General features: G+C 44.2%; 1 protein-coding gene across 1 annotated transcript in view; it reads right to left on the bottom strand.

The window, feature by feature from the left end:
• Positions 1-4,675: 4,675 nt before the first annotated feature.
• The window catches only part of LOC147897048 (DEA(D/H)-box RNA helicase family protein), a 34,018-nt gene continuing 21,702 nt past the window's right edge, over positions 4,676-16,991 (bottom strand). The window contains exons 2-8 of the mRNA XM_087381840.1: positions 8,361-8,636; positions 7,934-8,260; positions 7,523-7,714; positions 7,074-7,229; positions 6,437-6,978; positions 5,740-5,894; positions 4,676-5,608 (exon numbers count right to left, since the gene is read on the bottom strand). Of these exons, the coding sequence (XP_087237966.1) occupies positions 5,190-5,608; positions 5,740-5,894; positions 6,437-6,978; positions 7,074-7,229; positions 7,523-7,714; positions 7,934-8,260; positions 8,361-8,636 (2,067 nt within the window). The 3' untranslated portion in view covers positions 4,676-5,189. The remainder of the gene's footprint in view (positions 5,609-5,739; positions 5,895-6,436; positions 6,979-7,073; positions 7,230-7,522; positions 7,715-7,933; positions 8,261-8,360; positions 8,637-16,991) is intronic.

Raw genomic sequence — 16,991 nt, 5'->3', positions numbered from 1 at the left:
GGAAGGATTTATATAATATTTTAGGGCACCCTCCTAGTCCTGCGGAGTTATACGGGTACATGACGGGTACCCTTAACACTCCCCAGGAGTCGGTAGTACAGACTCCGAGCCACCCCACACCGCCTGAGATCACCCCAGCGGAGTCCGCACAGCCGTCTTATGCCCCGTCTTATGCCCCTTCCCCCGTACCGTCTTATGCCCCTTCCCCCATGCCGTCTTATGTCCCTTCTGCCATCCCGTCTTATGCCTTCAGGAGGTCCTTCTGCCTCAGCGAGCCGTCGACGTACTCCCCAGCCGTCGAGACTCGGTTCTCCAGCTACGAGTGGTCAGCGTAGTCCCGCGCAGTCCCCAGCTACGAGTGGCCAGCGTACGAGCTCGACACGACAGGGTGGCAGGCGTAGTAGCAGGGAGAGCGGTGGCGGATGCATGGCACAGTGCTTTGGGCCATGTGGCGGTGAGGCCAAGGATGATGATTCCGATGATTTAGACGTGCCTCTGGGTGATGGTACGATTTATTATGACATCACCCAGACAGGAGGCATCTTGATGGATGCGCGGGGGAAGGATGTAATGGCCTTCATGCGCTCTGTAATTGCTAACAATTACAGAGATTGCTTTATCCACTAGAAAGACCACCCAAAGAGGTTGGCTGATGAGACCCTCGCTACTGTTCGCTCTAGGTATCCTAACCCCCCCAATCGCCAGTTCACAGATAAATGGGCCAAGTCAAAGATTGTTACGATACTTAGCAATAAAAGATCTTCCCTTAAGAGGCAGGCACTAGCGGAGCTTGCCAGACTTGAGGCAGGTCAACCTCCAAGGGGCCCCCACACCGCTCAGAAGCGTGAGTGGAAGAAGGCAATGAAGTCAGCGAGGGAGGAGCCCAGTCTGCAGCATGTGGAGGCACGGAGGATCCAGATGGAGGAGTATGGGAGCGCGCATTTTGGAGCAGGGGGTGTTGAATCATGGGAGGCCCAATTTGTAAGTATCGATCTCAAATTATATTGCTTATGTAGTTTATTAGGAGGTTGGTTGTTTCTTTGTACTAATCCCTCCACAAAGTGTATCGCGGTCATGCAGCTTGAGATCCTGGGCAGATACCCTACTCCAGTGGACACAGCCTACCACCGCCACCATCGCAGAGGAGATACATGGAGGCACTTCTATGATGACAGGTTGATTACTGAGGAGCAGTATACCCGAGCGACTGGACATGCCCCCCAGGTATTTGAAAGTAATTAAATAATGCCAAAATTATAAGTAAAGATTTGATTTTTCATACATTGATATATGTTGTCCCTTGTTTACAGGGCGCCCTTGCACAAGACGACGAGGAAGACGAGGAAGGAGGTGCAGAAGGGAGCGCAGAAGGCAGCGCATCAGGGAGCGTGGAAGGCAGCGAGGATTAGTCGTAGAAGTAGTGCTACTATTCTTTTTTGTACTTAAAGCCATTGGCTTGGCTTCGTGCCTCTTGTATATAGACTCCTCTTATTTTTTGTACTTGAAGCCACATGACATGGCTTAGCTTCCTTATTTTTTGTACTTGGAGCCACATGACGTGGCTTAGCTTCGTGCTATATGTATATACAAGCACTCTTTGAGCTTTCAATTTTATTGCGTTTTGGAGTTGTAATATTTTATTTGGAATTGTAATTAAAATGAGGTTGGCTGTAAGAATTGAATTACAGAATGTGGATATGGGATTCTTGTAACTATATAGCATACACAACATACACAGTATTCTGTAAAATTTTTTTTTTTTTTTTAAAGGCGCGTCTATCAGTGCGTTTACAAACGCGTTTATATTCGCGTCTGTCTGTTCGATATGCGTTTATACGTGCGTCTATCAAAGCATTTATTTGCGCGTCTATTTACGCATGTATGAGCGCGTATATACGCGCGTAAGTTTGATATATAGACGCGCTAATAGACGCGGGTCTCTTGACGTGCAAATAGACGCGCAAATAGACGCGCTCGTAAGTTTTTTATTTAGTTCATGAAACGCGTCTGTGCGCGCGTCTATGGGTGCTTTGTCTTGTTGTGACTGTCCATCATGACATATGAAATATATTAATATGTCATGATCATAAAATACAAAATAAAAAAGTAACAAAAATATTAAGAGAATAATTACCTTAGGGAGTTGGCATGATAGCCTTCCATTGAATTCACAAACCACAAACGGTTGACTTCAAGGTCCCAAGTGATACGACTCCAATGTGAGCTACACGACCAGATTAAAAATGATTATTGTTTTACGCAAACTTGCCAAAGAAATAGTAAAAATAAGGTTGGAGTTGATACTTACTCCTCATGATAAGGCATAAAGATGACTCACACCCCATGTAAATTCAAAGGTCTTAACCAGATATAAACATCTTCTATAGTCTTTTGAGAAGAGCTAAGAATAGAAGAAATGAGAGCATCAAGCATGTAGACATGATTCTGCATTGAACTAGGAAGTTGAGAAATAACTACACTGCACTAAGAAATAAACAAACGTTAGCTCATAGAATTGATTTGCATTCTGCACTAGGAAACTGAGATATAACTACACTGTAAACAAATAAACAAATGTTAGCTCATTGAAGTAGCAACAAATAAACAAATGTTACCTGAGAATGGCCAGGATAACATTGTCATTAACCTCTTTTAAAGGATTGGAGAGGATTGAAATCTCCTCTCTACCAAAGCTCAAATACTGAGGTTCTCATTTCAAAATGATCCTAACTTCAAATGAGCTTTCCATTTTATCCAATGCAGCTAAATTTGCAGAATGGGTCTCTATCATAGCTTGTATTCCATGTTTGCAGTCATTCTACTTTTCCATGGTATGGAGGAGGGAAAGGGTATATGGGGTGAGGGGAGGATATGACACATGCCGTGACCTCTCTCTGCTGCAACGCTCTCTCTCTCTCTCTCTCTCTTTCTCTCTCTCTCGCTTGTTAGAGATCGCCCTTGCCCACCCTGCATTTGCGATTGCGCCACCCACAATTGAATTGGTTGAAATGAATAAAATACCTGTAGCATAACACAATCGTAAGGGCGATGAGCGGAGAGGAGTACAAATCGAATTTTTAGACGTGTGATCAAAATTGCTTCATTTGAGTTCATCAAATCCATTCGCTGAATGTCAATACGATTGAGGCACAAAATTACGAATCTCATCCAAAAATTCCACAGCAATCTAATGCAGGAACACATAGATATGGAATTTTTCAGTTTTAAATATGTAAACCAAAACATGTGCTCATAGAGCTGTCATAGAGAAAACACGTCGTGCTTTCGAGAGGATAACGAGTTGTTGATACTGTGTTTGCAACATAGGAGGCATTTTTGGTGTCATTTTTGCAGATATCTTTTTGTTCCGTCAGTGAGTCCATACGATTTGGAGACAATTACAATTCGTATGCAAAAAACCGTGCGTTGAACTGATGCGTGGTTCACAAGATCTCCAATTTCGAAGATGAAATTAAACCAAATAAGGACAAATAATACAAAGGCTCCACAATGTGCCCAAAAGAGCAAATGACACTACAAAACCTACAAATGTGACACAAAAGCCCCAATTCCTGACCCAAGCTTGCAAATCTGAGATAAATCTAGTACAGAGTTGAACCAATGTCAACCAAAAGCATAAAATCTGTGATGTACTGGCGATTTGCTGCAATAGCAGTTAGTTATATGACATATTTGATGATCTATACATGTGCAATTTATACGAACAGTGTACCTAGATCGTATGATAGTTGTACAAACAACTTGGCGATGCTGTAGGGATAGTACACGTAGGATGTACAATAGCTTCTTATACTTGTACGACAAAAGGTACGAGCGTTTGATACAAGATTGACGTACGATCTTTGTACGTTGTACGGGCAATCAACGCAAGAAGGTAATGCCTGATCGTATGGAGGTGAAATGCAAAAGTTGTATGGCGGCGTCGTCACTTGTATGATTAGTGCTTGTCAAAAACATTCCGTGCGACGCTGCTGGACGAACAACTCGACGATGACCTCAATTGTACGAATGATTTGACGATGAGCACAATTGTACGAATGATGTGACGATGAGCAGATATTGTAGCGTTGCAGTACGTCAGGCGCCAACGAAGATCGGACTAAGCAAATCGAACAGCTTGCTAAGCTTAGCTGAAGGTCCAAGCACGGAGAGCAGAAACTGATTTGGGAAAATACATCCGGGCAAGAACCTACTCTGATCCCACTGTTTTGGGTCCAGGAGCAATGAAGTGGAGATGGAATGTGAGGGAGCAGACAACAACTGAGAGAACACAAAGTACTTGCAAAGGATAATGAGAAAGTACAAGTGGTGGCCAATATAGTCCCCAAAGTAAACCACAAGTGTTGACCAATAAAGTCAACCTGAGGGTTGATTGATCCTAGCTGGCCTACAAGGCCGTACCAGGGCTAAGAGCTAACATTGTTATGTTACGTACTAAAATTTTCCTTGTATATTTGACATGACTCTTGAAATTTCAAAATTCAAGCCTTGACCTATCAAGCCAATCACATGAGTAATCAATGTTTGCGATCAAGTATAGGCATCACTCATATATGTCATATTTAAGGAGAATAGATCATAACTGACCAAAATTTTGCAACGACCATACGTACTTTATGTTTCATAATAGTTAATAAAAGATTATTACATAGGCACAGCTCTGAGGTTTTTGACAATTGATTTAGTCCATCTCGACTTGTGACAAAAATTAAGCACCTGCATGTGATTATGCAAATTCAGAGAGGCTACCATGGTAAAATCTCATTATAGTTCGACTCCACAATCTATTGCTCGACTCAAGGCCTGATTTGCAATCGGCCATTAAAAAATGAATATTCCAAGAGCATAGCATGTGCTCTATCCATCTATCAGAAAGAGCACATGCTACGTTAAATAACCATTGACCTTCAAAGGCAAGTACCCATCCAGAAAGCTGAAAGATTTGCAAAATCCAAGTGCGTATGCTTGGCCTTTCCCCTCAAAGATTAAAGCTTTAAATCTGCAAGCTATCGAGGATTGAAGATAGAAAAGCTTCTTTGATCCTTTTTCTTTGATTGCGACTCACTTGTACACATCCAAAATGCAAAACACCGTCAGTCCTGTCCAAGTACACATCTAAGTGTCTTCTTTCAACTGCAAGGTTTAAACTCTCCTCAGGTACGCTCAGATTACCCCCTTGACTTCAACATATTAAGAGCAATAGCTTCTTGCTCAGCTAGAGGGAGAGAGACTAATTCTCGATGTCCCCTATTGTCTTTGAGATTTGCCATTACTGACTTCTGTTGAATATTATTTCCATCTCCTGGTTCAGTTTCCCCTCCAGAATCATCAGAACTGTCACTATTGAAATATCGCTTTTGTGAGGAAATCTTTTCTTTGTGAAGTCCATTACTTTCAACATCACTTTCATCGCTATGTTCAGCTGACAAATGGTTTCCCTTGCTCTCTATTTCCTTTGTTTTATGTTTTTTCTTATCTCGTTGCTGCCGGAGTCGGTGCTTCTCAAGCAGCTTGTCCTCCTTATCCCTTTTACGCATCTCTGCCTTCAGCTTCATGTAGCGCTTGTTAGCTGCTACCTCAAGTGCATCTAATCAGGAAAAAAAATGTCATTTTAGTTGGGCAATTCTCAAAAGAAAAACATTTCAAATTTTCTACTATGATGGGCATGTGCGTGCACTTATTACATTTGGGGTAGATTCTGTAGGAAAGGTCTACTACCTGCACTATTGCCATCTTGATATGTACTCTTTCCTTTAGCAAAAGCTGCTAAAGGTGGTACAGCATTTCCTTCTTCATCAAACACGAGTCTTTGTCCTGCTGGCCGGTTTGGATTGATCTTCAATTTCTTCTTCTTGTTTACTCTTGTGCCAAGACTGCATGGTATTGGACACCTCTATCAGAATAGTGTCTAACTAAGCAAAGCATCATTTGCAATTATGCACACGAAGTGTCAAATATTTTGGCTAATCAATCTGGAAGTTGGAAGGTCTAAATGCTTTCAAAATCCCTAGGCATGTTAGATAGTTGACAATCTCTTCCCCCAGTCACAAACAAGTGTATTAAAAAATGCAGTTTCACGGCCATAGTGGTGGTCAAGATATATCATCAGGACAAATGGCTGAATGTGGAGATCAATAAATGTGAATATATTGATCTCCACATTTAGCCATTTGTCCTGATGATATATCTGGACAACCACTATGGCCATGCAACCACGGGGTTCTAGCTTGGTGGTGTGTGTGTGTGAGAGAGAGGGTGTGTGAGTTCGACTCCTCACTAGGCCCCTGCAGCACCGCAATAACCCCCCCCCAAAAAAAAACTGAACTGTCAACAACACGAAACAGCCACAGACGCACTAAGTCAAGGTAGAAGTAAATGAAAAAGGATACAATGATTGCAGAAAAATAAACCAGACCTTTCTTGTGTACTGACATGATCATCCTGCTCTTCCTTTACTCTTTTCCTTGTCAGAAAAGAATCACCAGCTGAATTTGATGTGGCTTTCAGCTCATGAACCTGCTCTGCTCCATCATCACAGCGCATCCTCTCGTAAGCAGAAGACAACACATCAGCATTTTTGCGGTTAAATAGGCGATCAAGTTTTGTCTTCTTTTTCTCAGAGTTCAACTCTGCTGCCACGCCCTGGATTCCTTTGGCCATCGTGTGCTCACCTTCCTCCTCATCGCTATCTGGTCTTCTAGCTTGATCAATATCTTTCACTCTAGACTTTGTGGCTCTTTTAAGAAAACGAATCCTAGGTGCCGTTGGTAAGCCTAATGATACAGCATACTCCTCAATTGGAAGCTTCATCACATCAAATATCTCCTTGTCAGCACGAAGATGAATAGACCTCAAGTACGTGACAAAGGCTCGTTGAGCCATGTACTTTAAGTCTGGATCTTTTGACAAAAGCCCAGCCAATGCCCCCGATACTTGCTGGAGTTTGCCACTATTGGCCTGTAAGCGATTGACGAGCAATGTTAATATACTCTAAACTCCAGTAGCGGACAGAGGTCATGACATTATTGAGGAAAAAGACAAGTACTTTATACCTTAATGACTTTAATTGGTATCTTAGCAGCCTGCAATTCAGTAACCATCTTCTTCTCAGAGGGTGACAGAAAAATTACAGAACGACCTCCTGATGTGTACCGTGCAGTCCGTCCAACGCGATGTATATATGATGGCACGTCCTCTGGGCAGTCCACCTGTGTCAGCATGTCATTAGACTACACTGTCTGGAAAACTCAAGCTGCTTGGCTTACGTAACGGGTGGGTGCAATGTCGAACAACAAAGGGAAACAACATATGAAACAGGGGTGGGAACATGATCACATGGTGCAACAGTAACAACAATCTATATACCTTCATAAGTGTAGAATATATCCAATCTTACAAATTCAGATTTTTATTGTTCTAAAGTCCAAAATTCTACAGAACAACAATCTATTACAAGTGTGACAAGAGAGCCTTATCTCCCCTATACACACAGACCTGCTACCTGAACCACCCAGTCCACTGCAGGAAAGTCAAGGCCTCTTGCTGCAACATCAGTAGCAAAAAGAACAGAATGCTTCTCTTCGCAGAACTTGAAAAACACCAACATTCTTTGGGGCTGCTTCATGCGCCCATGCAGACACTTGATTGGAATACCTGGACGTAACCTTTTGAAACTCTCAAACACAAACTTAACCTACAAAACAGATACACATCTTTGAATATATTGGCAATATACCTTTGTAAGATTAGAATATATCCAATCATTCAAATTTAGATTTTTTGTTAATCTAAAGTCCAAAAACCTACACAGAAAATAAAAGAGAAAACGAAAGAGAAGAAAAAAGAGATTTTGAATATATTGGCAATGCCTTTTTTTTTAAAAAAACCATAATTGATAGTGGCAACATAATACCTGCTTGCAGCTCGAAAGAAAGACCAATGTCTTAGACTGAAGATGTGTTTTAACAAAACTCCAAAGCATGTCGATCTTCTCCTCAAGAGGAACAATCATGGCTGTTTGCTGTAGACGAGCGGGAGTTGCTGCAGCAGACTCGGCATGTACAGCAAGGTACTCCGGGTCCTTTAAACTAAGCCTTGCCAGATCCTGAACTGATCGAGTTTGTGTGGCTGAGAACAGCAATGTCTGTCTCTGCTGTTTAGGCAATTGTGCAACTATTGCATTTAAAGAGCTTGCAAACCCCATGTCTAATATACGGTCTGCCTCATCCAAGACTAATACCTGCCATAGGTGCAAGGTTCCAGCTCATTAATCCGAACCGAAAACCCCCAAAAAATAGAGCATTATACAAATTTCTTCCAATTACCCCCGAGAGTTCCACCTGAAGTTGAGAACACTCAAAATTAGGAGTTTCATCCATGTGTTGCAGAAGGCGGCCAGGTGTGCAAACTAGTACATTTAGTTTATTAACACGTTCCTTCTCTGCATCCACATCTTTTCTCCCTCCTATAAGCAGTCCACCACTAAGACTATGGTGCTTTCCAACTTTACGGAGCTCCTCAAATATCTGAACAGCCAGCTCTCTTGTAGGGGAAATTATGATGGCCCCAACACCATCCATAGTACCCCACCGCATCCGAAAAAGTTTTTCCACAACCTGTACAAGCGAGCTTTATCTTTTCAGGCTTTAAGTTTTGTCACATTTGAAAGATCTCAAAACTGCAATTTAGTAAGAGTAAAGAGCTACAGAAAAGCGTAAACTCCAAGAATCCTGACAGGTCCAAAGACATTCAGTATCACCACAGTAAATACAGTTGTCAAGCAGTAATGAATGACGTCCAGCAGGAAAAGCTTAATGTTGAATTCCTGCTGCTTTTTCAAAAACAAGGCTTGATATGCATACATGCATGCATATCTGCATCTGAATGGCATGCATGCCTTCACATGACTAGAAAATATCCAATCTTACAAATAGGGAATAATTTGAAACACAAAGGGGAAAATAGAGGAGGAGGAGAAGACGTTTGTAAGAGAGAGATTCCTTTTCTTTTACAGGTGCTGTTATTTTTGGGGGGGCATGTGTGTGGTGGTGGTGGTGGTTTGGGAGGGGTGGGGGGGGGGATCAATCAAAATGAGATGACATCCAAAAACAGTACAAATCTAAAGCCAGAAAGGAAGTGTGTTTGCTTAGATGTTTAATTCACATTCAAGGATCCTTAAGATACCCCAATCTGAAATCTCAAAGCCATAACAACTACTTCACAGATAAAATGAAGCTCAAATCTATACCTTGTCCCTTTGAAAACATGAGTGTAAGCTTTGTAAAGTGAATTACAGTGTTTTGATTAGCACAAGTGTATTTCCTAAAATTTCATAGTGTTTAGTCAACTTCAACATTAATACACCCAACACTATAACATCAAAACCTAGCCCCAAGTAAAAGTGATCAGCTTTATGAAACATTAGCGGAATGATCTTGAAGACTATCTACTCTCCTCACTAAAGTAAATTAGTTCATAAGATTCTTGCCTTCATGTTTCTGGCTCCCCGTATGCAAATACTTGCATATTTGCTGAAGTATACTTTCAGTTAGTCCACCATACACCGATTGTTTAAGCGCATGACCTATCGGTATAGGTTTAAATTCCATTATTCAGGAATTCTTTCCCCACCACCTGCACATCAAGAGAGGCCCTCCTCTTCCTCGGACCCCACTTCTATTGGACCTTCTGACATCCCCGATCTGATCCCTCAGGTTGCGGCCAGCGTTGCAGCAGTGCTTTACCAGATAGGACCAGTGATAGTTCCCCTGCAGTTATTCTTCCAGGTCCTAGACCTGCATTCCAGCAGTCCCCTTCCTCACCCGTTCTCCAAACTCTCTACATTGCTCGCGGGATGCAGGATGTTGTTGCCTATCTACATTCTTCTAGTGCAAGGATCTTATGCACTCCAACACCATGCATGTTTCACAGAAACTCTTTTTCTGCCTTGGCAGTGTTAGAAAATGAACCTATACAGAGGGTCACAAGAAACGTTTCAAGAAACGCATTTCGCGAAACATTTCTAGAAATGGTTCTGAGTTTTGCCAGGCGTTTCGTCTAGAAACAGGTCTAAAAATTGTATTTATATTAATTATATATCAAACATAAACAATTATCTCCAGAATCTCTCTCTCTATGTGAAAAGACCTCTCAGATACACACATACACACTGAGCACACTCAAAAGAGTCAAAAATAGTAACACTTTGGCACCAGGGCGTTTCGCCCAATGCACTTGTGTTTCGCCTAGAAATGTCTCTACACGTTTCGCCTTGGAGAAACACGTTTTCTGGTTACACTGATCTCGCAGCGGAAGACTTAAGAGCATCCCAAGAATGCATGCGAAAGTGTTTACCTACGGAATTGTTGGAGATATCATAGCCAAAAAGTGTGTTGGTGTGAAGTGTTGGTGTGTACTAGTAGGTGATCTAGTACTAGTCTATGTGTGAGTCATGTGTGAGTGCCACGTGTCATCATGGGACTCATCCCATATGCACTAGGTGCTAGTGTGTGAGTGAGTAGCCTATATAAGGCTTGTACTTCACTTGTCTTGATACACTTGATGAATGAATGAAAGCCTTTCATTATGTCTTCATTTGTGCATCATTTCCTCACACCCTAACCTTCTCTCTCTCTCTCTCTCTCTCTCTCTCTCTCTCTCTTCACCATGTTTCTAACATGGTATCAGAGCAAGTCAATCCTACCCTAGCCCACCCTGCCACATCATCTTCTCCAACAAACCCTAAACCCTAACTCTGCTCAGCCGCGTCTCCTATGCAGCCTACTCATTTCTGCCTTTAGCTGCCTCCGTCCCTCAACCATTTGCTTCCATTTCTGCCTGTCCACAGCCTGCCTCCATTGCCGCCTTCATACGAGATCTTTTGAAGCTTTGGGCGCTGCTTCACGGGCTTTATAGCTTGCTGGTCGGCAGTTCCTGCAAGAGGTGCATACACGTGTGGTTCCCAAGGCTGTTTTGGAGTCTTCATCACCAAATCTGGGTTTCTAAGCTGATGCAGCAGAGCCGACCATCTGTGCGCATCGCTTGTAGAAGCTTGAGGTCATTGAAGGCATTTCCAAGTTTGAGAGCTACTGATGCATAGCTGCCTTCAACAGAGACATTTCGGGGCTGTTTCTGGCCTTCCAGCACATCTACATCAGCCAATTCTCTGCTTGAAGACCTGCTGCAGCACCTCAGTGTACCTTGAACAGCCACCTTTGATTTTGGAGCTGTCTTGCTGAGCCGCTTTACAAATTTTGAGACCTACCTTCACACTTGGAGCATCTACAGCTACCGCTTTGTTTATTTCGGACCTGCTGTTGCCCTCTGGAATACCTACACTTCTGCTCCAGCACTTCGGACAGTTATAACAACCTCAACAGCTCCTCTTCTGGTTCAGTTATACATATCGGTGCATATTCCTGCTGTGTTTTCATTAGGGTTTGCATTTTAGAGCCTCCGAGGTCATCAACTTGCTGCTGGAAACGTTTATTCATGCATTTCTTCAGCTGCCTCGCATTTGTGAAGACTGCTGATCCATTTCAGAGCCCTAGACCAGCCCCTCTACTTGCTGGTTATTCGTTTCAGCTTGCTGGCTCTTCATTTCCTGCTGCAAAATCTATTACCTCAGTTTGCTACTATGGAGCCTAGTCCTTGTGGTGCACCACTTGCATCTAGGGATGAGCAGCATGACAAAGCATTGGCGCATCTTGGTGTGAGGTTGGTCAACAAATTGCTTCATTAACTTGACCTCACTACTTCAGCTAAGGAGAACCTAGACAAGTTCAAGAATATTTATGCTACATCTACTGAACCTGAGCAAGAAGCTTCAATTGCTATGTTGCATGATCTATTCCTCTTTGAGGAGGTAGATGACGCTTAGCTCTATGTGTGTTTGTGTTGAGTCAATAAAGGTTCTCAACCTTGAGTTGTCCCTCTAAATTGAATGTATTGGGAGTCAATAAGAGGTACTTTGCCCTAGGTTGTCCCCAAAAATGATTGTATTGTGTTTTACTTTGGTTGATGGTATCGACCACCCAGTTCAGAGTAAGGGGGGGTGACGAGTGATGGTTTGCCCTTGCCGGTCGCAAGCTACCTCGAAAGTCACTATCACATGGGAGGTGTTGGATAGTTGGACTTGCTCTTTGCAGTATTGCGGTGGAAGGGGGATCGGTCTACTCTTTGCGTGTTGGGTCTCACACTCTTTGCTCTGAAGGGGGGTGTTGGAGATATCATAGCCAAAGAGTGTGCTGGAGTGAAGTGTTGGTGTGTAGTACCAGGTGATCTAGTACTAGTCTACGTGTGTGTGTCATGTGTGAGTGCCACATGTCATCATGGGACTTATGCCATATGCACTAGGTGCTAGTGTGTGAGTGAGTAGCCTATATAAGGCTTGTACTTCACTTGTCTTGATACACTGATGAATGAATGAAAGCCTTTCATTATGTCTTCATTTGTGCATCATTTCCTCACACCCTAACCTTCTCTCTCTCTCTCTCTCTCTCTCTCTTCACCATGTTTCTAATAGGAATCAATACTTCTTTACTTGTGTGTACTTCACAACCATGTGTGTGTGTGTGTGCAAGCCAGTAAATAGAGAGTGCTCCAAGAAAGATATAGAATTCACAAAAGGGATATTTCCATCCAACAAAAGGACACAAGCTCTCCCTTTTAGGGCCCATATAGCCAACATGATTGGCCGACTTGCTGGTTGACCTGGCCGGCCCCTTTTGGCTCTAGGTACAAAGGTTTTTTAACCATGTCTGAGTCTGGATATAGGTGCAAGGAACTAACTCTGTGGATACAAGAGTTACTTGATTTCATGAGAACACCACTCCAAGGTATGTAACCTTGTTTAGATTGAGAGATTTGTCGTTACTTTCTATGAATTAGTTATCAAAGATTACGGCTTTGGTCTTAGCTCTCTTTGATTGCAGTCTCATGGAAAGGATACCACATTCAATCTGTGTAACATGCAACGGTAATCTAATCATGTAATTCATAGCAAGACCTTCTTTAAACCTTTAGCGAGGAATTAGTGTTGTACACCATAGAGAGAGAAAGGAATGAGGGTAGAGAGAGTAGAGTCGACAACCAATTGGCTCCCTGTACCCATTGAGGGCCCCCTCCCCCAATCAGTGGAGAATTTTCTTTATATTTGGAGAACTAAGAAATACAAAGAACACTCTTCGAAAGAGCACAGAACGCACTTTTGAAGAGCTCACTGTGCACACGTAGAGCAGACCCAAAGACCTGAGAGGCAACGTCAACCAATACCGAGACCTTGATGCTGCCCACAATGACGATGTAGGACGCTTCTGCAAGGCAAGGGATAGGCTTGTGCTGTCCACCGGAATGTAGGGTTACTGCGTGAGTGAGAGAGCGAAAGCTAGGGGTGATAGATCCTATAAGAGAGCTGAGAGATGGCTGAAATAAAGAGCTGAGAATGAGCTGTGTAAAACTGAAAGAGCTGCTGAAACAGACCCCAAACCTTACTCCATTCGCTGTCCCGGCTCCCCGTCTGATGCGCTGCGTGAACACCTTCCCAGAGGGCTGAACTGATACCAAAGGTTGAGGCTGGTCAGAGGGCCACTAGGGCTGAGTGTCAAGCTGTTCAGAGGGGCTGAGGAGGAGCTGTAGGAGGCTGAAGTGCTGGGAGAACTTAATGAGGAAAGAGGGCCTCGAGGCCCATATTTATAGGGCTTTTGGGGCTGGTTGGCTGGTCCCTTGGCCCCATAAAGGCAGCCCTATAAGTGGCAGCCTAGGGAGGGGTACAAGGTAGCCTATAAAAGAAGCCCTTCCCCTGCCATTCTCTTCACTTGTTCCAGCCCTGAGGGGGCCCCGAAGGGCTCCTATCCTAGGTTGGACCTAAACCTATCCCTAAACCTAAGACGGAAACACTACCCTACGGTTCTCCAGTGGGTACTAGTGAACAAGGACTGATCTTCCAACTTGACCTAAGGCTAAGAGACAGACTTACGTAGCTTGTGCCTGACTATCCCTGGACAAGGGCTCACAAAGGGGTCACAGAATACGACAAAATCTCGTATTAGGTAACTATTACGCACTTGTCGATGTAGCCAGTGTGTCGCTTTGCACCCAAGTGCAGGGGTGCATGTGACAATCTAATAGTCAAAGTTTGGTTGGTGACATTGACTACCCTTCAAGGGAGTTTTCGAGCTTTCTTGTGAGCTCAAGAGTGAGTTCTTAGAGGAAGGGGATGTGCATGGTATTACCTACAGTTAGATAGTAGGCTAACGTGGGTCACGCGAGACTGTTATATATAGAACTTGCTATATATAGAGGATGATATTTATGGCGCGGTTTTCCTCTATATAGGCAAGGCCCTGTGCTATTGCAGATTACTTCAGTTGAACGCTCCTCAACTGATGGTTGGGCTTGGACCCTGGCCGAGACTCTGGCCATCTACATGGTGGATCATAAGTTGCGCATCGAAGGTCTTCTAGACGGGCTCAAGTGATACAAGACGCTTGGATTAGATGTGGATCTATGGATGAATCAAGCTATAGCCCACGTGCTCGGGGGTGAACGGGAGGATCGAGATTGCCTACGTCTGGTGGGTTTGGGGTCAAGATCTCGGGTTAGTGGTAGGGTAGTTCCTATGAGGTCGTGTCATGAGATTAGGTATATGCACCCCAGTGTTACTATCAGGATGTCCGACACTGAGGAATGGTCAGGAGAGGAGTCAGAGAACTTTGTGAAGGTGATGGACAATGACAAGTGCCTGGAACCATCTCGGTGCTTGGCTAGTGTTACTGACACAGAGGGGGATTCTCCGATAGGACCTAAGGATCTAGGGTTAGACAGAGGCTCTGATTTAGGACACAACACAGAACCACACATGGAGTCTATGGTCCAGATAATCTAAATTAATACCTAGGATATAATGTCGCAGGTATGATGTTTGGTTGCAAACCTAGCCAGACGAAGGAGAGGTTGAAACAGACCTTGAGAGCTTGGTGCCTGGAGAACTTCATGCTGTTCACCCATCATGAGGGGGACAATTGGAGGATGCTGGTACCTGGAGTGCTCGAGTTTGAAGGCAGGTTCGAGACTGAAGGCGATGGTGCCATCAGGTGCTTCCAAAGACGGACTTGTGTACCAGACCGATGTGCTTATGCGGAACTAGGGCTAGCAAAGCAGGAGCCACTAAATGCAAAGCTAGGAAACGACTATGATGAAGCCAAAGTGATCCAGAGGGCTAGTATGGAGCATCTTCATCGACGAATTGGGATCAGACCAATGTGGGCTGATTGGAGCAGATCCGGAGGCTGAATGGGGCCAAGCAAGAGGCGGAACAGGTGCAGCAAGATTTGGGGCCATATGTGCCTGGATTTGGGGCACACAACAAGGCTGGTACAGCTTGGGCCAGTGGCTGGATGCCACGTGGCCAGGCAGGCCAGCGAAATCCTAGTACGGTATTTATAGAGACCCTCTCCAGTCGGCTGCTAGGGGGGTTTCTAGTCGTCCAAAAAGAGGCTGGCTGGTCGGTTTTATCAAAGGGTTTAGCCCCTATAAAAGGGGCCATTTGAGCCCCTTCTCACTTGAAGCAGCCCTCAGAGAGCAAGAAGGAGCAGCAGAAGGACCATCCTTGGGCCTATATTCAAGAGGTGAATGAGACCTAGAAGAAGTTGCTGCGAGGTGTTGCCCGCCTAGGCTGACTACCTGCTGTCTGTCTGGAGGTGTTGTCTCCCTGTTGTGGAGCATTATTGAAATCCCCACATATGTAGGCATGATATCTCCACGGATATTGTTGCATGGCATCTCAAATTGCAGTTCTTTCTCTAGAGGACTGAGGTGCATAAACTGAAGCAAATTCAAACACCTCAAATGAGCCAGGGAGGGCTTTTATAGGCTGGTTGTAGGCCAACCAGTCTGTAAAACAGACCGACCAAGTCAGCTGTTTACAGACTGGGCTGACTCAGTTCCAGCCCTATAAAAGGGCCCCCTTGCTGCCCTTTTGAAGCATTCAGTTTGCTCCTGCCTTCAGCTCTCCTACAGCTCCACTTCAGCCTCCTGTGCAGCCCCTGAGATCCTCAGATCTGCCCCTGCTCTAGCCTCAGTCCCTTGGCCATCAGTTCAGCCTGATCTGAAGGTGACCACGCAGCACAACAATCGGAGATTTGGACCAGCAAACGGAGAGAGGTTTGGACACTGTTTCCTCAGCTTTCTCAGCTCTCTTTTACAGTTTACACAGCTCACACTCAGCTCTACATTTCAGTCATCTCTCGGTTCTCTCATAGGATCTATCACTCCTAGTTTTCACTCTCTCACTCACGCAGTAACCCTGCATTCCGGTAGACAACACAAGCCTCTCCCTTGCCTTGCAGAAGCGTCCTACATCGTCAATGTGGACAGCATCAATGTCTCGGTATTGGTCAGCATTGCCTCTCAAGTCTTTGGGTCTGCTATACGTGTGCACAGTGAGCTCTTCAGGAGCGCGTTCCGTGCTCTCTCGAAGAGTGTTCTTTGTATTCCTCAGTTCTCCAAGTATAAAGCAAATTCTCCCCTGATTGGGGGAGGGGGCCCTCAATGGGTACAGAGACCCAATCGGTTGTCGACTCTACTCTCTCTTTACCCTCATCTCCTTTCTCTCTCTATGGTAAACAACGCTAATTCCTCGCTAAAGGTTTAAAGAAGGTCTTGCTGTGAATTACACGATCATATTACCGCTGCATGTTACATTGGTATCATAGCTTCAATCTATATCCAGCTTGACTCAAAGACTTTGAAGAGGAGAAAGACTACCAACAAGATACGCTTCCGCCAAATGCTCAAGAAGTGATGGTGAACCTTCTAGAGCAGAATCGGGTATTCCTGCAGCAACTCGAAGAACATTCATCCCAACTGGAAGAAAGCAGAAGACAGCTGGACCAAACAAAACAACGTCTAGAGGAAAAAGAAGCAGAAAAGCCGCTGGAAGAAAGAGGAACCACATATTTTGAAAAACTGCT

Source organism: Dipteris shenzhenensis, chromosome 11 (assembly GCF_047967505.1).
Source record: "Dipteris shenzhenensis isolate YYH24624 ecotype China chromosome 11, Dip_SZ_1.0, whole genome shotgun sequence".
Classification (NCBI taxonomy): domain Eukaryota; kingdom Viridiplantae; phylum Streptophyta; class Polypodiopsida; order Gleicheniales; family Dipteridaceae; genus Dipteris; species Dipteris shenzhenensis.
Note: the sequence above shows the minus strand (reverse complement) of the source record. Positions and strands in the feature narration are given on the sequence as shown.